This window comes from Topomyia yanbarensis, chromosome 3 (genome assembly GCF_030247195.1).
Source record: "Topomyia yanbarensis strain Yona2022 chromosome 3, ASM3024719v1, whole genome shotgun sequence".
Classification (NCBI taxonomy): domain Eukaryota; kingdom Metazoa; phylum Arthropoda; class Insecta; order Diptera; family Culicidae; genus Topomyia; species Topomyia yanbarensis.
In genome coordinates this window covers 375,263,494-375,284,360 of record NC_080672.1, presented here as the reverse complement: position 1 = coordinate 375,284,360, position 20,867 = coordinate 375,263,494, and the positions used below count along the sequence as shown (strand labels likewise).

The 20,867-nt window shown below is 38.2% G+C and overlaps 2 protein-coding genes across 7 annotated transcripts in view; both read right to left on the bottom strand.

The window, feature by feature from the left end:
* Positions 1-5,836, bottom strand: part of LOC131693655 (sodium channel protein 60E-like) — a 695,995-nt gene extending 690,159 nt beyond the window's left edge. For all 6 annotated transcript variants that reach the window (XM_058981667.1, XM_058981672.1, XM_058981670.1 and 3 more), the window contains exon 1: positions 4,323-5,836. The gene's annotated coding sequence lies outside the window, so the exon portion shown is untranslated. The remainder of the gene's footprint in view (positions 1-4,322) is intronic.
* Positions 5,837-14,617: 8,781 nt separating this feature from the next.
* On the bottom strand, positions 14,618-20,867 carry LOC131693660 (transmembrane protein 135-like). The gene is made up of 6 exons (XM_058981689.1): positions 20,765-20,867; positions 16,721-16,875; positions 15,758-16,561; positions 15,555-15,695; positions 15,327-15,493; positions 14,618-15,261 (listed from the first exon to the last, which is right to left on the bottom strand). Exons 2-6 carry the CDS (start codon positions 16,865-16,867, stop codon positions 15,147-15,149), a joined length of 1,374 nt encoding a protein of 457 aa, XP_058837672.1. The 5' UTR covers positions 16,868-16,875; positions 20,765-20,867; the 3' UTR covers positions 14,618-15,146.

The following is a 20,867-nucleotide window of genomic DNA, read 5'->3' as shown; positions in this document are numbered from 1 at the left end:
ATCAAAAATCCTTGGGTTTATCTATTGGAATCTATTCTTAGAAGTATTTCGGGGCAATTTGTGCAAAAAATTTGAAAATTTATCGTGAGATGGCTGAATTATATGCGTTTAAAATTGGACCACTTTTCGTTACATACCATTTTTGTAGAATTTGCACAGTGCACCCCCATATCGAAAACAAAGACGTAGTCCCACGTCAAAACTTATTGAAGATAACTCATAAAATACATCAATCTAGGTGTGACAATTCCATGTACACAAATTATCATTGACAGGGAATGGTTGTACCTTTCATTTGAGACTAAGTTTGTGTAAATAGATCGAGCCATCGCTGAAAAACAGAAATGACATTTTAATACACACAAACATACTTACACACAGACATTTTCCGATCTCGATGAACTGAGTCGAATGGCACATGACACTCGGCCCTCTGGGCCGGGATTATATTACCGATTTTTAGAGTGATAGCATAACCTTTCTATATGATAGAAAGGCAAAAATATTGTACGTTCTTCAAATCATTCTGAATTTCAGACTTTGAGGTTTTAAACGTAAAATAAGTAGTGTTCGATGTCCTACAGAGTTTCCAACACGAACTGTTGGATGTTGTAGCAAGGAAAATAAATTAATATTGTTACAAATTATTTTTTTTTAATACTTTATGTATATTTGGCCGCAAGGGTCATTTGGCCGCAAGGGTCATTTGGCCGCAAGGATCATTTGGCTGCAAGGGTCATTTGGTCGCAAGGGTCATTTGGTCGCAAGGGTCATTTGGCCGCAAGGGTCATTTGGCCGCAAGGGTCATTTGGCCGCAAGGGTCATTTGGCCGAAAGGGTCATTTGGCCGAAAGGGTCATTTGGCCGAAAGGGTCATTTGGCCGCAAGGGTCATTTGGCCGCAAGGGTCATTTGGCCGCAAGGGTCATTTGGCCGCAAGGGTCATTTGGCCGCAAGGGTCATTTGGCCGCAAGGGTCATTTGGCCGCAAGGGTCATTTGGCCGCAAGGGTCATTTGGCCGCAAGGGTCATTTGGCCGCAAGGGTCATTTGGCTGCAAGGGTCATTTGGCCGCAAGGGTCATTTGGCCGCAAGGGTCATTTGGCCGCAAGGGTCGTTTGGCCGCAAGGGTCATTTGGCCGCAAGGGTCATTTGGCCGCAAGGGTCATTTGGCCGAAAGGGTCATTTGGCCGAAAGGGTCATTTGGCCGAAAAGGTCATTTGAACGACTGGTTTTGCCCATTCTATATAACAGATAAACCATAATAGAGAAATGCATAGCTACGATCTAATTAGTAACGAATGTAATTTGTTTGTCTTGAATTGAAAACTGTTTATTTATTCTTGTATTTACAATAGTTGTTTTTATTGGTCTAAACATTTTGTGGATATTTTCCTTCTTTTTAACATCAGCTGTTCTTTCTATATTTTTATACATAATTGTCGATAGGTAAATTGACAAAATTTTGCACATCCTACATAAAGTTCAATAAGTTCTTCAAGTTTCAGAAAGAGGGAGAAAGAGAAGTATTGATAGACGATATGTATCCAATTCGTCCAAATCGGGTTTGTAAGCATAAATTTTTACACAAATGTTTATGAATTATAATAGAATTTATTAAGATATTTGTCATTTTCCATCGGTAAACATTTCCTTTCTTTGTTCATGATATCGGTAAACTTTACCTTTTCAGGCATGAAAATTGGTAAAGATTTTATATTTATTCGGTATGGGACGATCCATAAATGACGTAGCATTTTTTGAGTGATTTTTAACACCCCCCTCCCCCATCGTAGCATTTCGTCACAAACCTCTAAATACCCCCTGGTAATTACGTAGCTTGGCGGTAATTCTCCTCCCCCCCTGGTCCCCGCAAAATTTAAAAAAATTAAAAACGATGTTAGTTATTCCCCTTTAAAAAAGCTACGTAATATGACATGACTCCCTACCCCCTTGTCGTCACACATCATCACAAAATACAAAACTCCCCCCTCCCCCATATAATGCTACGTCATTGATGGATGATACCTATGCTGGATTTCTCGACTCAAAAAAGTGAACCCAAAGAAATTTGAAAAAGTTTCCCAAATTGTGGTAAAACAAACTTGTAATCTAACAAACATTATAACTTTCTTTAGGAAGTCATACATTTCTTCTAATCTTGATGATGGTTGTAACTGCAAGCATAATTAACAAAATCAATAAAATGCGTGAATGAAAGAAAAGTTGGCTATTGTTGAAATTAATTAACAAATTAATCCTCAAAAAGGCAAGGAGTCTCTATTTTTAGGCCCGACTAGATACAGTTCTCTAGTTTCAATGATCGCGTAATTTGAAATACAAAATGATCGAGCGTTTCCGGGCACTCGGTTCTCTCACTGATAAAACGACAAAAAAGAGGCTTTTGATTGCATTGAGTCTTAGGAGCGATGCTTCTTGAAGTCACAATTTTAGCTAATTTTTTGAGGGTTAAAAATATTGATAAAATTAAACAAATTAATAAAAATAATGAAATTTGAAAAATTAATAAAAATAATGAAGGTAATAAAATTTAATTATTGTAATCAATGCAAATTGAACAAAATTGATCTAATTTGAAAACATGATATAATGAATAAAATGAATATAAAGTATAAATAAACAAAATATTTCGAATGAAAAAAATGAGTAAAACTTATAACATGTAAATCAATAAAATTATTAAAATTAATGAAATAATAAAATAAGTATTATAATTAAAATTGATAATATGAAAAATTTACCCGGATTCGGATCATTCGGAAATTAGCTCGATTTTTCGAACATATTTTTCTCCAAACTAAATTACACACCAATAATTTTTAATTGTTTTCAGCATGAGTTGGTTGATGAAATCTCGGCGATGGCAGTGAAATTAGCCTCCGTTCAAATAGCGGCAGATTGCGCGAGTATTTAGTACCCGATGGCAGTGCAGCATGGGTTTTTTAGTCAGCCTCGGCGATGACAGCGAAAATGGGCTTGGATGAAATGATGCCATGATATATGATAGTTCGATGAATTACGGCAGATGTTGATTGGCTCGGAGAGCGCGACCGGATAGGGAAGGTGAAATTCCAATAGACTAGTGTGCTGGTAATCTTCGGTAACAAAGTCGAAGATGAGACAGAAGAAGTCTCCGCCTCGTCAGGTAGTTCGAGGTTGATCGCCGAGGAAAATGAAGATAGGGAAGCCACTGAAGTAGATATTTTCCGGGCAAGTGTCTTTGGAGAGCACTTTTTTCCTAAATATTTTACGAACAGCGATTTTAAATGGTAGGGTAGACGTGCCCTTATTCATCTCATTAGTCAGGATGTCACAATATTTCGCTGATAACTTGGCTTGCACAGATTGGATTGCGCTTAAATAGGTATTGTTGCGTTCTTAAGAAGCAGATCAGTAAAATCTATAGTTTGAAAAAGGAAAATACTCACGTTTGAGCGAAATAAAAAGTCGAATACCACACACGCTTATTCATCATACCATTTGACCAAATCCATTGCATAGAGATAGCAGACACTGCTCTAACTAATTTATTCAAACGGGTGGGATGAATAAAGGAGTTAAGATGAAGTTGGGTACAATTACCCTAAAATGGCCTCTTAATGGTAAAATAAACATGGTTGAGCGCCACGAAAACTTGAATCGAATGCTATGAGCAAAGATGGAAGACACTGCTCTAACCAGTTTTTAAACTTTTCCTTACGTTTGAATTTAGATTTGCACGAATATTTATGACTTAGTTTAACACATATTGATAGCTTCGCCTCTTCATAACGTTGCTAAAGGAATCCCATGCAATTCACACACCAACTTTCTCACAATCAAAATTTACGAAACCAAGCTATCAAATAGATATTATGTAAAATTTACTCCTTATGAGAAAAATTGGATTGAACCAATTTGTGTGTCAGGACACAACACCTAATTCAGATAAAGTTAGAACTTTGTGTTTCAAATTAATCTCGTCAATAACTAGCACCAACTTGAGGCTAATTGAACGATAAATCCAAACAAGAACAAAAATTGACACCCTTTGGGGAATAAATCTGGCATAATGCCAGACGTTTGGTTTACGTGCCAAAAAACAAACAAGAGAACGTTTTCGCTTTCTCTTAAGCAAATCAGAGCTGCTGTGCTCACTTTCAGAAACATCACTCGGGGTCAGCCAGTGGCTTTAAACGTTCACGCAAATTGTGCGACTGTTTGAATTTGTGACCCCAAGTCGGTACCAGTTAGTGACAAAATGAATTCGAATCACCGAAATAAATATTGTTAAATGTTCTCTGGTTGACTGATACTGATACTTACTGTTTTATTTGAAATTTCCAATAAGTAGGTAGATTGTCACTTAAATGGTGTTATTTTATAATTTAATATATTATTTATTTATTATACACGAATAGTTCCGCCATTTCACTTCTGTTCAAGCATCAAATCTTCTCTCTATCAAATCACATTGTAACCGTACCATTGGTTAGTATTCCTACCAACACGGTAAAATACTTGTAATGAAATTTCACATCATATTATCGAACTTCATAATATTCACATTTTTCAATTTAATAATACTCTTTCTCTTACGCTTTATTTCAGTCCCCGAAGCACAAATTTACTCGATTTAAATCCCGCTCCTCCAATCCAGAGCGGCGCGCCTTCTTGGCACACTCGAGCCACCACAACTCAAAACTACGTTAGTAAGTTTCCTCTGTCAACCTCGAACTTTCATCGATTGCGATAAAACTATATAAAAGCGAGAAGATGGAGAGAACGGGCGAAAGTTTTCGCACCACCACCCCCTTTTCGAACAGTAACCACCACGGAGAAGGTTTCGTTTTTCACTATGTTCCCTTTTTATTTCATTTGTAACGATAAAACTAATCCTTTTCTGCGGCTTAATCACCAAGAGATTTCCAGCACCTCATTCAATTATTTAAACACATACACACACACAAACATTCAAGCAACGTTCCACGGAAATCTCAGCTCGTTCATTACTCCGATCCGAATCGAGCCCGACCCGCTGTCGTCCTTTCTCCACACAATGTAGTTCAGCTGCGGTTTTGAGCCAAGTAGTTCTGGTTTTCCACACATTAATATGGGTTAAACATGTTGCTGGATGCACTATCACACCACCGAATCGACGACGACTTTTGCAGCCGCACTTTGTGTACCCATTGGGGACATTTTCTTTTCTCTATATGTACTTGACTTTCGGTGCTTGGATGGCAAAGATTGGAACGTGCTTTCGTAGAATCAGTTGTAACCGAAAGAAGGCAGACGCTTTTCCACCAAGCAACGGGGCGCATTGACTATTCAGGACAACGCATGCACTTTTGTCAGGTCGCTGCCAAGTAGTTTTATGTTTGTGTGCCAACGGATCCACTGGAACTGGGGAAAAATCATCCGTCCGGACGAAACTTTGTGTCACTTTCTAGCGTTGCTCTTATTTCGATGAATAATTGATATTCACCCTTCCGGTGACACAGTATGCACAATGTTGCGGGCGAAAAGAGTTTTCGCGAAATTGATTTTACACACACGCACAATTTTCATGAACTTTCTTCAACAACACTCCGCTATTCGCTACCATTGGCCACATTTTCACGTGTCCTGTCACCGTTGAAAAATCCAGTCCCTGTCCAAACAATCCGGAAATGGTGCCGTTGCACGTTTTCAAAGCATAATTATTGAAAAGTGGCCACCATGACCCAGAATGTTGCTGCATATACTTTTTCACTCCTGCAACAGAGGGCCAAAAACTCAGAATATTGTATTAACTTTTGCAGAACGCTCCAGGAATACGTGTCCAGTCGTTAAGAATATTCTCCGGCAACTGGCAGAGAAAGTTTTCGGGCTTTGACGTAATAGAACGATGTCCTGCAGAAAGAGGAACCCACTACCGCCGCGCCAATACCGAATCCTGCCACGGCACAGTCCTCCGAGTAGAGCCGAACGGAAAACGTGGAACAACGCGAGAGACCATCACACTCCGTTCGCAAGGAATGACGTCGTCTGATGCGAGAGTGCCACCCGAAAAGTGAGCACAATCCGCAACGTGCCTTATTCCGCGCCATCCGAGTGCGGTTAGGATCCTGCACGGAAGCTTTTGAAAGATTCCGGTAAATGCGAGAGATGGGAGTATGTACATTTCATCGGCTTTTACTCTTCATTTGTTGTTGTTTGAGCAGTAGAGAGCGACAAGAGCATCTCCACACGCGTTACAGGACGTAAACAAGACGCTGTTGCGTGCTGTTAGGGAGCTTTGAGTGCCTACCGGGAGTGCTTGAGTGAATATTTGAATAGTACCATGCTGCTCCATAAAGCGTCACTACTTTCCATTTTTGGAATAATTTTGCTAAGGAGGTTGACGCCATACAGCTTTTCATGTGCCATAATGCCGGTGCTTTTTATTTTGCTCGTAATACACTGGAACCTCTAATTATGAACCAAATCGGGGGGTCGCCAAGTTGAATTTGTTCGGAAAAAGTGTTCGATATGTGGGAATTATTTCGTAAAAACAGATCTATTTAGATTATTATTTATTTAAAAAAAACTGTTTAATCCACCGAACAGTCTGATGAGACAGTTCTTACACGTATCACTGTTGGATCATTTCTTAGTTTGCGGATCTCACGCGAAGTTGGTACCCAATTAGAAGTGAGATGAATACAGTTTTGAGTCATGCACGAATAAAACCTCGAAAAACTGAATAAATTACAAAAAATCTATAAAACAAATAAAATTTCAAAATTTAAAAAACAAAGAATGAAAAAGGTTATTCAATTCATGAAATTGTTAGAATGATTATTATAAATCAAATTATAAAATAAATAAATTATATTAGTTCAGCTTAAATAAAAATTTAGCGATAATAAAAAAGTCATATAATTAATAGAAGAAACTACAAGGGGCAGCCCTATGGGTTTGCACGAAATGTAGACGTAGGACTATACTACTTAATGTTTTTACATATTTATTTTCTTAGTACTTAGTGTGTGGGGAAAAAACACCCGGACCGGTGAAGAAAAATCAAATTTTAGACAATATAATCACATCTCATGTATAGAACAAGTTTTCTAGTTGCTCTTAAACAGATCCTAAAAGTTCAAACACCCATGGATAACCCCAAGTTTGTAGATGTGTTTCGATGCCACAGGATTGTAAAATGGTTAATATTACGTCATGAAAATTCAATTCTTCCGTGACAATTTTTTTGCCTGCAAAATGCCCTGTGTGTATGCAAAGCTCATGATTTGTTGGGATATTAGCATTGATCGGAAAATGCTTTCCAACGCTGCGCATTGCATACATACAGGACATTTTGCAGGTCACCAGAAGCTGTTCATTTTACCACCGCCATATGTTCATTTTACCCACTCGCTATAAACATGTCTCATTTTTGGACATGTTTAGAAATCAAGAATCATGTTTGAAAAAATGTGTTTATGACGAAGTATTTTTACCAGATATGTACAAAACATGTCTAACAATAAACATAAGGTGATTGTAATATCTCATTCACTTATTAGTTAGAAAATAATGACTTTGCTTAGCGTGCTCATTTTACCGCCAGTTCCCCTACCTAACAAACACATTCGCCCCAAACATTGGACCCAAGCGCACAATGCAAAAGAGACAACTAGTACCACCACGACACTATTAGCGCATGTCACCAAAATTCCACGCGGCCTTTCCCGATTGAAAGGAACGGTCGCGCTTAGCCCATCTGTCATAACATCGTGATTTTGCATAGCGAAGGGCTGAATGATAACACATTTCGTTCCAAAAAATAGCCCTGCGTTATGCAACACTTTGTGCAGGTTGATTATACCAGTTGCAAGTGGGGCCAAATTCACCAAGTTCCGTAAAATTCCTTTTAAATTACAGAATTGATAAAATTGCTTAGATGAGCTAAACTAATTAATCAAATACTGTTTTAAAAACTGTCCTTGCGTTTAAACCAAAATGGGAAGCTTATTACTACCACTACCTTACTTAATTTCAAGCGTAAATAGCAAATACATGTGCTAATTAAACCAAAAATTTACTGGCAACATTACAGCGGCATTTAGGAAGCAGTTGGAGCGGTCGCCTGTTGGACGACGCAGGGTAGCGTCCCTCCACAGCCAGTGTAACGGACTTCTAGCTCAGCTACACTGGCTGTAAAAAACACAGCGCAGTGATCTGCTTCGCCGGCCGTTCAACAGTGAACTGAGCGTGTCTGGCCAAGTCCGTTCTTTAAATAGTCGATGATGACGTCATTCATAGAAGCGTTGCGCGCTAGGTACACCAATCCGTCGTACAGGGCTTGGGAAGCGCTATCTTCTGTGTGTAAATGCGCGATATTTTGACAAGGTTGTATATTATTTAATTTTTTGATGCTATGATATCAAAAATCTTGGGGTTTATCTATTGGAAATTTATTCTTAGAAGTATTTCGGAGCGATTTGTGCAAAAAAATTGAAAATTTATTGTGAGATGGCTGAATTATATGCGTTTAAAATTGGACAACTTTTCGTTACATACCATTTTTGTAGAATTTGCAGAGTGCACCTCCACATCGAAAACAAAGACGTAGTCCTACGTCAAAATTAAATTGTTTCAAACAAACAAAATGGATGAAACGAATAAAAATAATGACTGAAGAGAATTCATAAAATTAATAAAATTAATAAAATGAAGAAACTCAAACAAAATAATCTCAAATAATAAAATTAATAAAGCAAATATGAAAGATATGAATGAAATCAACTCCTTCATGGCCATCTTTTTTTCTAGCAGATGTAGGGTTCCAAACCCGTTTTTTTCTTAAATGTGTTGAGTAACAAGACACGAAAAATCTGTTTTGATCAACATAGGTGCTTCTCTAGCAGTGCTAGAAGCTACTCAATTTTTACCTTTCGTTCCTCAGTACACATATCCTGCAAAGCTTTCAATAGTTCGATTGGACGGTAAAAGCAGTCGAAGACAGTCTAAATTGATAAGATTTGTCAGCTTTTAAAAATATTTTGAGACCACGAAGATAGATCAAAATATATTTTTTCAACGATAACTGAAAATGTCACTGGCAGCACTGCTCCTGTGGAATTTAATCAGAACTATTGCCATAACTTCAGCTCTACGGATGATTTTTGTAGCTGTTAGCGCTCAAATAAAAGATAATTGTCACCAGGGCCGGCGGAATGCGAGTGTAGTATGAGTAGTACAACCCACTCGAAAATTACCGAGGGTGAATTACCCACTCTAAAGTTTGGAACAAATGAAAACCTGAGATTAACCACGTATTATTCAGACTATGGGATGCAGTTAGAAACATTTTAAGGACAACATAATTTGTAATTTTTTAACATGAATAATCATTTGATTAAAAATTGAAGCAAGGAGAAACAATCAGTACACTTTGTATAAGGAAGGCAAAAGATTGTTGATCCCAACATCAGTAGAAGAGACCGTATCAGAGAACAATCAGAGAAAATAGACAAGGAAAAAAAGAAATTAAACTTGTAGCTTTGTGGCAAACGGAAGATCACTATCAGGACATCATGAACCGGATCGCCAACTGGCCTCCTTGGATCCGCTTGGTACTCTTGGGATCACATTTGCAGGTACCTGTTAGTAAGTCAACCAAAAGAGTAGATATAAATAAATTTGGAGGATAGCCAGCATATCTCGGACTAGAACCCGGCCGAAGGGATTCGTTTAACGCAGATCTAGCACTACACAACTAGAAAAATCGTGTAAATTTACGTCTCTTGACCATGACTATACGAGCATCAAAAATGAAATAGTTTTGCATTTGATTTTAATTTAACATATCGTTGAATTTTGCGAGTCACGTAATTTTACTCCACATATGGCGTTTGTTTAAAATCTGTAATTTTACGGCACTGCGCTTGGAAAGTACACCTTTCATGTAAAATTTCGTCAATTACGGTTTGTTAGATTGTGGTAAGTTTCGAAATACCTCAACGGTAATTTTTTTTTTTGTGTGTAGAACGCTAGGCGCACGACCAGACAACATGTTTAATGTCGCGATAGCCGTCACCGCAAGCGCAGGGAACGTTCTTTATGACCCCAATACGCCGGAGATGTGCATTCAACGTATAATGATTGGACATGATCCGAGATGCCACCCGAAGGAAGTCACGACGTTCATCCATCCTTTTTAACCAAGGTTGGTTGATGCTTTTGGGATTCCTAAACTTCCATTATCCCACAAAATTTGACAATTTTCGAGCGTTCTCTAACTCTAAATCAAACTGAAAAATTCGTTAAAGCTGCGCGATGTTTCACAAATATTACCTTCTAATGCCTAAGTGTCCGCCTTATCATTACCATTCAAATCTAAGTGTCACTTTTCTTATTAGCCGGAACAGATCAAGGCGAATGAACTCAAACTAATATTTGTATCAGGCAATCAGGAACGATTTCAATATAAAGAATCTAGGATCGCCCATATTCTCTGCGGGAAACTTAGGAGTGCTTTCCATGCTCCATCGATCGAAGCGCCTACTTGGAACTGTAACGATGTAGACGTGGTCGTAGGTAAATATAAAAGCACAAGTTTTGGGGGGAAAATGCTTATCGCGAGTATCTTTTCTGTCAGATAAATTTGTGTGTTTGAAGAACAATTATTACGTTTATATACATTATTATAATTTCATCGCGTAACGTCTATCATTTGAATGTGAATTTACGTGGAATGCTGTTGTCGCTGATAAAGAATTCTTAGTTCCGTGTATTCCGATCAAAGGTCGAATCGAGTATACGACGTAGGGCCTAGCTGCTAGACCAAATATTGTTTCTCTTGTTAATCCGTGGACGAGCCGGTGCCAATAACCGCGTTTTTCAGTTTGCATCAAGTTTTTTAATTGTGTTTCTAACGTCGCGTATATTCGGAAAAATTTTGGCGATCTGGCGTTCAAACAGGACCTTTTCGCATACAATTCTGAGCACTCTCTGCCCACAACGGAGTGGGAAACCGTCCACGATTGTTCGCGCCAGGTATTCGTTTTGTCTGACCTTTAATCTCAGTGTAGAAAAACAAGCCAGTCAGAACGTTGCACACTGCCACCGGAGGAATTTTTCATTTTGATTTGATTGTTTCGGATATAGTGGACGCGTAGCTCTTTGAATCAATGGGAACACTAATGAGGTAGAGTACAACGATAAATCTAACGCACTTGGCCGCGCTGGTAGGCATTCGTGTCATTTCCACTGTATTCAAGATGGTCATACTGAAATTGTCGTGAATATCACGCAGTAAGATAGATCGGTTATCAGCATGAAGACAACCCCATGACATGCCGTGGGAGTTGAAATCTTCTCGAACCAGTTGAGGTGCGATGTATATGGAATGAATATCAATAAATCTTTGCGTATGATTCGGATTTAACAAGCGACAACTTCAATACCTGGTACCGAGCAAAGGCTAATCCGATTGAAATACTAGCACGTTTTGATCCCCAAAACGCTCCTCAATATTGTTTTCGACCATGGCGAATAATGCTAAAATTGAGGAAGATCTACGTCGGAGGTAAACCTAGGAAAATAATATAACTGAAATATAGAGACACTTGAAGTTTTGGATGTCCCATGTGGACTTTCCAAGACCAGGAGCCAATGTCTTGATCCTCTCCGCATTTTCCACACCGTGCCTTATTTCTACAAAAAGGCGAAAAGGTGGCCTGGGTTACAAAAAGGCGAACAAGTAGACGAGCACCGTTCAAAAGAACAAATTTTGGAAGAACAAATCCGACGAAAGGTTCGAAATGAGACTGATGAAAAATAAGTTTTCTAACACTCCTCGATTTTTACTAAACACAATTGCTTGCATACCAGAATTTACACTGACTGAAGCACAGGGATCTGGAAGGAGCCATCCCCTATTTCGCAATCAAGGCCCTTCTCGGAGACTACACCATCAATCTCTACTTCCCGGGCGGGTACGCAGACAAAATACTTTTTCGTACACTGTCGAGTGTTGTTTAGTTAGATCACGCGATTTATCGATGACGTTAAATGGCGGGTCTTTGGTCCGGAAGTTGACCATCTGGGGCCGGTTGTATTAGATAGAATTTGTATCAAAATGAGACTTATTGGTATTATTTTTGCCATCGGAGAAATATTCAAATCGACCTCCACTAAGCCTGAATGGATGTCGGTCGCCAGAGATACCCGTCGGCTCACACTCAGCTAGCTTCAAAGCACAGTCAGAAAAAAAGCCGACTCGGAATAGTGGTGGGGTATTTCGGTGGTAGTTAAATTGATTTTTTTTCTATCACGAACGCCAACAGCAAGGTAGCGACTGTACAAAACATTAACAGTCCATCCCGTCATGAAGCAAGACATATAGTTTGGATCCACGTATCCCATCCGAGAGTCCGGATCCAGACTCATGTCTGGATCTAAGCACCACGTCTGGGTCTGGTTCAAGTCCTGACCTGGTAAGGGGGAAAAGGAGATGGGCTAGATCCAGGGACTAGTCCATTACCGGGTATTGCTCCAGATTCGGGAACTTGTCCGGATCCGGACACTGGTCCGGATCGGAAACTAGTCCAGATCCGGAAACTGATCCAGATCCGGGAGGTCCAAATTTGGGAACTGGTTCAGAACAGGAGCTGTGGGATCCGGAAACTAGGCCGGATCCGAAAACTGCCTAAACTTTTTCTTTAACTATCCAAGTTACCCTAAAGAAAATTCATAATTCCGCCAATATTGGTGCAGATTCCGGCCTGAATTTGGGTAGAAATCCGCCAGAACTCCGGCTGGTTTGACTCGATACCAATACTATTATAGAAATCGACCGAATTATCCTACATCGTCATTCCACCGTTTACTACCTTTGCGGTAATATGAGTTTAATATCGCAATGCGCAATTGCGTGGTCTGTTACCAAAAAGGCAAGATTCTACCCAAAAGTAATAGAAACATGCCCGTTGGATTTTGGGTGTAGTATTCAACAAACACATTTTCGCTGAGCCGTCGGACAAACAGTCCTGTTAACAAAGAGTGTTTCCTAATAGCCACCAGATATTATCAGGAAATTTTCATTTTCACTTACACACGCCGTATCTGAGCTTTTTCAGTACGAGGAGAAATCACTTCGAATCTTACTACCCACTCGGGAAAAAGGTGTTCCGCCGGCCCTGATAGTCACAGTAATTAGCGTAACTTGTTTTTGTAAAGCAATCTTGTCTAACCCTGAAGTTATAGCTGTTAGGAAACGTTGTATTTTATAAACAACATGCACATGCAGGGGTTAATAAAATCAATAGAATGAATTAAATAAACAAAATGAAAAAAAATGATCAAATGGATAAAATATTCGGGATGAAATGAATAAAATGAATGACCGAAAAAATTAGTCAGATTTTAAAAATGAAAAAAATGAACACAATGTATGAATTTAAAAAAATAATGAAATGCATAACATTAAAAAGGTGAATAAAATAAGTTAAATGGATGATACGAATAAAATATATGATATAAGTAAACTGATCAGAATAAATCCAAAAAATTAAACGAACTAAAACGAACAAAATGAATAAAAAGAATGCTGAATAAAAAAATTATTAAAATGTAATGATGATATATTTGAAACTAGTCAAATATTAAAAATGAATAAATTAAACAAAACGAATAAAATCCATGAAATTAATGAACCGTACAAAATGAGTACATAGAATGAAATTTAAAAAAATATGATTTAGATAAAGCAAAAGATTAGAACGAATTGTACGAATTTGAGAACTAATGTTAACAATATGCGTAGTTAAATCTTAATATACAATTTTAAATCAATATGTATCAAAAAGTAGTGCTATTTATAGCACTCGCGACACTTTTGAAAACTTTTCGAATGCTTGCGACTGTCAAAACGACCATATCTACACGATTTGATTTGCTGTACGCTTTTTAGCCGAGTTCCAAGCGTTTACTTCGACCGCGGTCTACGTATCGGCCTCAAAGAATATCGAAGTTCACTTTCCATAGTGGAAAGTTGAATCAATATTTTCAGACAAATTTTCCTTACATACTCCCATCTCTCGTAACCAAGAACAAAAAAAAATCAACATTCATCTCAGTAAGCATCTTCGTTCAGTCTGTTCTCCCTCAGTCTATCATCAGTGTGTATGCTGATGAGCCTATTTTCGATCTGTTGCTATTATAACTCTACCCATTTGAAGCAGTTGGACAGCTGGCGAATCTGAAGAGAAGAAATTTTATACATGAATAAAAAATACAATATTGGAGCACCAGAAAATATGAAGAATTCTAGCGATTCAAAGATAATAAAATGTAATACGTATCACGAAGTAAAATAGTTCAATCTGTCAGTCGTCAGGGCATCCCTTCGCTTCTATCCGCCACCTGACGCACGCGCCTTATTGCTACCAAATTCTAGGGACTACCAAAATCCAAGTTCTCCCAACTACCAGTCTCCTAGCACAAAAAATGTAGTCTAAGCCCACCGCCAAGTTTACGGGACAAAAATGAAAATTTCAAATTATGCAACAAAAAGGCCAGTAATCCATTACCAGTAATTTATTTGCAAATAAAAATACTAAAGTGCAGAAATCTATACAGCAAAGCCCTGCAAATCCAGACATTGTTTTGTGCTTTCAGAATATATTCTCAATGTCAAACTTACAACTTTAATAAAGATGTCACGTTAGGAAGCGCCCCAATACTATTTTGTGCATTTAAACTACCTATCTTCACCCATAAGTTATTCGATGGTAGGGTAGATGAACGGCACCGGTAGTTGAGTGGTAAGAGTGACCGCCACTCACCCGAGAGCTGGTCTGGGTTCAATCCCAGCCGAGGTCGTTGAGATTTTCCTGAGGTGAAAAAAAACCTGTGCTCGCGTTTCCCTTCGGAAGGGAAGTAAAGTCGTTGGTCCCCGGTCCATGAGTTGACGAGTCGATATCCAGATAGTCCAGATAGTGGGAGTGTCGTCTCTCTGGCGTCGGTGTTTGGCCTCATAGTGGAAACAGTCCGACGGAAAATAACTATAGAACTAGACGAAGAAGGAGGGTAGGTACTTCAGGACACAATCATCTGCCGCGTTGGCCTATGGACAACGGTTCATAATTCAACCTGTTCGTTCAAAGTAACCGTTTAACTTCTTTAAATTCGAAACTTTCGCACTGCCGGAGTATTGCACAGTTCGATCATTTCACGAATCTGTCTGCTTGTTCCAACGCCATACACGTCGAATCCACTTCGGTCCAGGAGCATTGCTCTGTGAATTGAAAAAATGAATTAGAAAAATATAGCAACAGCTAATGTGTTCGTAGAAAGAGCAACCTTCCGCCGGAAATTGAGTAAAGGAACTTCCAGTAGCTTGGTCGCAGTTGCATCGGTTCCATCGTAGCCGCATGGAAGATCAGTGCAGTACTAACGCAGAACAACAGCACCGTGAAACCTGGAACCTTTGGTACGTAACCTTTCTCGATGCCCCAGTTGTAGGTCATCTGTAGCATAAAATGTGACATGCAAATAATATTGACTAATATTTGAAAAATCCAAAATAACCTGTAGCATTTTCCACATCATATACAGAGCGATTGTAGTATCAGCGTAATACCCAAATACTACACAGGTAATCAATCCACTAGGAATTGCATACTCTGCTTTATCGTTGTTGGTTGTGTGTCGTAACAGGCAGGAAGATAGCTGCAAATATGTATTACCAAAAATTAATGCATTCCATTTCGGTACGATATTGGCAAAGAAACCTTGTAAAGTGATGTGAATCCACCCAAGAACATGCCTAGTTTGAAAATGTCTTTCCTCAGAAACGTTCGTCTGAATAGCTTCGGTCGTCGGATGATCCGCCGCGCTTGGAATAGCACCTTCATTATAACCTGAATTCCTAGTCCGATTGAAAACATACGCCCACCTCCAGAGAGCATACTGTAAATGCAACTGTGTTTATGCCTACAAAGTGCATGCTTGCCGAGTGTCTCGATTCTCGATGTCACATTTGAGTACACTTTCAGTACGGACTGGATAAAGCTATACGACAAAACACCGGCCCTTGGTCGTTCTTTGGTTCGGCTTTCCCGTCTGACTTCAGTCAACTCCTCGCTTTTCATAATTTCACTGTCCCCGAGCGCAAATCTGAACACATCGAACATCGAATCATTGTAGTCTTTCTGTCGATTCAACCGGTAGTAGTAAAGTAGGATAGACGTCGATAGTCCAAAGATCAAAATCTCTCCGTATGGAATAGATCGAACCAAGCCTCGTGACTTCAGTATGTTCCAACCGGTCTCGGTTGCCACGTTAGCCGCGTACAGACCTAGCAAACCTCGTCGGGATGGGCGCTCCACCAGAATCGCACAGAACGCAGCCAAAAAGGCCGGAATGGACGACGCCGTGTAGAAATTGTACGAACCGACCAGACGTCGAACAGCGCACAAGAAAACTGTATAACTAAGGGCGAACATCGCAAGGAAGGCAGTCGACTGCAGCACACCACGGACGGTGCGCTTTAACTCCTCGATGGTGGGTAATCGGCCTTGCATTGCCAAAGAGAGCTGTGAAAGTAGTGGGAAGGTTCGGTTAGTGAATCGCGTGAAGAGCTCCCAAGTAACAATTCTGATTTTATAGAACTCTACAAGTGCATTCTAATATTTAAGCAGGGCTTCAAGTGTGCCATAAACCTTGAATTGTTAGAGTTGTTCTGTACGACCTACCATGTATACTGCAGTGTAAAATCGTAAGCCATTCTGTACGACACCGGTCATGAACACTGCGGAAGCTATGCTACATGAGTCAGTCCACGGATGGACGTACTCCTTACACGTCAGCGGAACAGGGTTGAGTTTACTTAGCACCTGCATCTTTGTGGCTGAAATGATACGAAAAATATATTTTTATTTTAAATGGAGATAAGTTTGCATGATTTGATTAGAACAAAATCTTTCGGGAATTCACATAAAAAATGTTTTGGGGCCAACCCATACCATCCAATAATTGAAAATATTGTTTTTATAAAATTTGTTATTGAGTGTAACTGAATGATAATCTTATTTGATCACTAAGTGTGCGTATCAATACTGTATAGATACTTTTCGAAAGAATTACAACACATTGATTTTTGGGGTTTTGTCACTCGTCGTGCCACTGTGCGTCATAAGCTTCCGATGTATGTATCCAGGCGTTGTGAAGCGTGCAGTTTACAACGTTTCTGGAACATATGCGATTCTGTATGACACATTTGAGCATTATGCGTATTTTTTAATGCCAAATTTTTGATGACATTAGGGGAACATGGGGAGACTTGACCAAGCGCAAAATTCTTTTTTCGACTATGGCGTCTTCTATTCGATTCTTAATTTTTTTTCAAAAATATTTTTATACTTGTTTCGATCCCTTGAGGTAATTTTGAAAGTTTGGAGTAAAAAATCCTTACCTTGCAGAAAATATTACGTGATTAATAAATTTGCATTAAATGATGTAATTTTTTATCAAACTTTGTATGGACATATCTAATCGACTACTAATTACTATTAAAGGACTAATATACCATCTTAATCCTTGTGAAGCAGTGAAATGATTTTACATAAACTAGAACATTGGAATAGCTATTACTAGAATTCGCATGAAATTGAACGCAATAACTCATGTTGGGGAGACTTGACCAAGATTTTATGGGGAGACTTGACTAAGTGGCGATCAGCTGAAGAAAGATACAAAATTCCTAATATTTATTATGCTTTGGTATCTACTGTTAATGTTAATCACGCCATAAAAAAAATTCCACCCCAAACATAAGTCTTTATATTTTAAAATTTGTAAGCAAAATTAGCAATAGTAGGGGATGATCCATAAATGACGTAGCATTTTTTGAGTGATTTTTAACACCCTCCTCCCCCATCGTAGCATTTCGTCACAAAATTCTATATACCCCCCTGATAATTACGTAGCTTGACGGTAACCCTCACCACCCTCGTTTTCCCCGTAAAAAAATTAAAAAAAATCAAAAACGATGTGAGTTCGATGAAACGGGTAAGATTGTCGTGACATCAGGTCAACCCCTATTCCCCTTTAAAAAAGCTACGTAGCATGACATGACCCCCTATCCCCCTGTCGTCACACATCATCACAAAATACAAAACTCCCCCCTCCCCCATATAATGCTACGTCATTTATGGATGGTCCCTAGAACTGATTTCGTGACGTGTGAACATGCAATGCAAGCAGTACAGTTAATACTTAAAAAGAAATGCATTTAAAAAAATAAAAATTTACCAAATGCAACCCTTTTATATTTTTACTGCTACCTAAGGATCTCGACAATAGGGAAAAAATAATTACAGTATGTTTTATGTCATTATTTTTTGTTATGATTTTTCAAAATTCTCTTGGTCAAGTCTCCCCACGCCTTTTCAAAAATTAAATTAAAAATTCTGCAAAAAATCATGAAGACGCGCAATAACTTTGTGTATTATATCTGAATGATTTTTGGGGGATTGAAGGCTTTTTTAGAGATTTATGCAGTTTTAGCTGAAAACCTGGTCAAGTCTCCCCATGTTCCCCTACTCCACTGAGCCTGAACTTATTGTTTTAAGAAGTCTAGGATCATTTGGATAAACGAGTTCGAATATTACCCTACATTAAATTTTCTCAGAATTCTTCCACTTACTTGTTTAAAAGAATTCTGACAGAGAGTCCCTCATATATTATGAAACAAAGCCTAGAAAAAATTGGAATCGAGACGGTTCAATAAGTTGACCCAGAGAAACTCAAAAAATCTCCATTCAACAAAAAATTGAATAACTTTCACAATTTCCGTCCAATTTAAACTAGCAAATGCTTATTTTTATTGGTTATTAGCAGGCTTTAATTTCTTATAAAATATACTTTTTAGGATTTCATTATCTTGCCAAAATATTGACCAAACGCTCATTTTGCTTCAAAAAATGACGAAAAATCAAGAAAAAGTTCAATAGATTCGCAAATAACGCCAGAACCAGTAGTCGCACCAAAACAAAATGTTCTAATGATCGAAAGTGCATTCAATTACCTTTAATTCAACATAATAATTTTTCATGTCGATGCACTACAACCGGAGATATTTGGATTTTACTGAACGCATTTTTAATTTTATAGGTGAAATTCATTTTTTTACTGTAACTCGAAAACTATTCTACTGTGATTTTGTTGGACTACATTTTCGGATTCAGCACACGATTTTACATTGAAAATGACCACCAGCTTATTTAGTTCAAAAATGCTGTAAACTAGTGTTATCCGGGTGTTTCGAGAACGAATTCAAATTACCACTAAAATATCTGATTATAGTGCTAATTCTATCCTTGTAGTCAATAGAACTTTTTTTTCGGAAAATGGGAGGTCTAGGGTTAACCTCCTTTCAACTTCTGGCCTACCTCATAAATCTATACCGTTTATTCAAAACGTCATATCTAACAAATGTAAACAAACTGAGTTAATTATGCTAAATAAAAGCCAAGCATTGACTATCTATCATCCACAAATAGTAGAGAAAAATAATAACTCTTTACATTATGCTATATTTCACCCTAAGGAGGAAAATTTGGTAAAAATCAAAATTTCTCACTAGGGTAAAAATTTGTTGGTAAAAACCAGTCTTTGTACAGGAGGGCACAAATCCTTACCAAATTCGTGCAGTGCACGAACAGTATCGGAACGGCTTTTACCAAATTTTCCTCCTTAGGGTGAAATATAGCATAGTGTTTTCGCATAGGCCTGCTAAGCCAAGACAAGTTTCGGCTTCACTGTGTCTCATCGGCATAAACAGAACTTCTGCTCGAACGGGACATCACGTTTGATCAGTCGTTCGATTGAAACACAAAGTGTGTTTTAGTTTTAAGGGATTTGCGTCAAGCCGGCGCTAATCTATTCCGACAATAAGTTAGTGTCGGTTTCTGATGAGGCGAAGCCGAAACGCAACAGAGTATGAACTCTTTACATGTTAATTAAATCTCAAGTCAAAATGTCATATATAGTATACCAAAGTTTTGCTAATGCTTTGGAGATGTGATGTTTTGCGTTGTGATGTTTTTCCAAGCTTATAGGTTATCAAACGACTTGATATTCTAGCCTCTTTGGCCTCTTACCTTATGCTACACGCAGAAAAAAAATCAGTAAAAATAAACAAATTTTGGTTTTGAATAACAATTTTCCCATTTGATATAGTGACAAACAAGTTTCAGGTTTGGTTCAATCAATGCTATTTCTTGTAATTCCCAACAAATTCATTTGTTGGTCTTTCAATAGTTTCAACAAATATTTCGTTTGAAACAACAAAATCATGATAAGTTTAATCTAACAAACAGGTTCGAAGAAACCAAAAAGGATCTTCAGTTAACCAAAGGAGAGGACAACTCAAATTTGGTTGAAATCAAACAAAGATTCTGTTTGTTTTTAACAAAGGAAACAGTTAGATCTAACAAATTTTATTTTGTTTCAACAATGTTTCTATTTAAAATACAAACAGAAGTATTTGTTGAACTAAACCAAATATTTGGTTTCGAGAAACGCCCATCTCAGTTTGAAACAGTCATTCAACAGAGTGTAATGCCTAACTTAGATCCATATTTTATGCTAGCACGGAATTTCGATTGCCCTGGACTAATTTTGGACCGGATTTCAATCGTCTCCAATCATTCGATAAGAAACGCCCCATTCTATACGGAGGTCATAGTTCACTAATAAAACAATGCCAAAAATCATCGCAAACACACACCACTAACCTTTTGATGCTATTTATTAGGGCTTATCAGTTGTATTTATAAGGCACGCTTGCTGTGATAAACTGACGCACGTATCAAACCATGCTTCTATTCAACTTAGAAG

Coding starts and splice junctions, on each gene's coding strand:
- LOC131693660 (XM_058981689.1), bottom strand. CDS start 16,867: ATGCAGGTGCTAAGTAAACTCAACCCTGTTCCGCTGACGTGTAAGGAG. Junction 16,562..16,720: donor TTTACACTGCAGTATACATG/GTAGGTCGTACA, acceptor CTACTTTCACAG/CTCTCTTTGGCAATGCAAGG. Junction 15,262..15,326: donor TACTCAATTTCCGGCGGAAG/GTTGCTCTTTCT, acceptor TTCAATTCACAG/AGCAATGCTCCTGGACCGAA.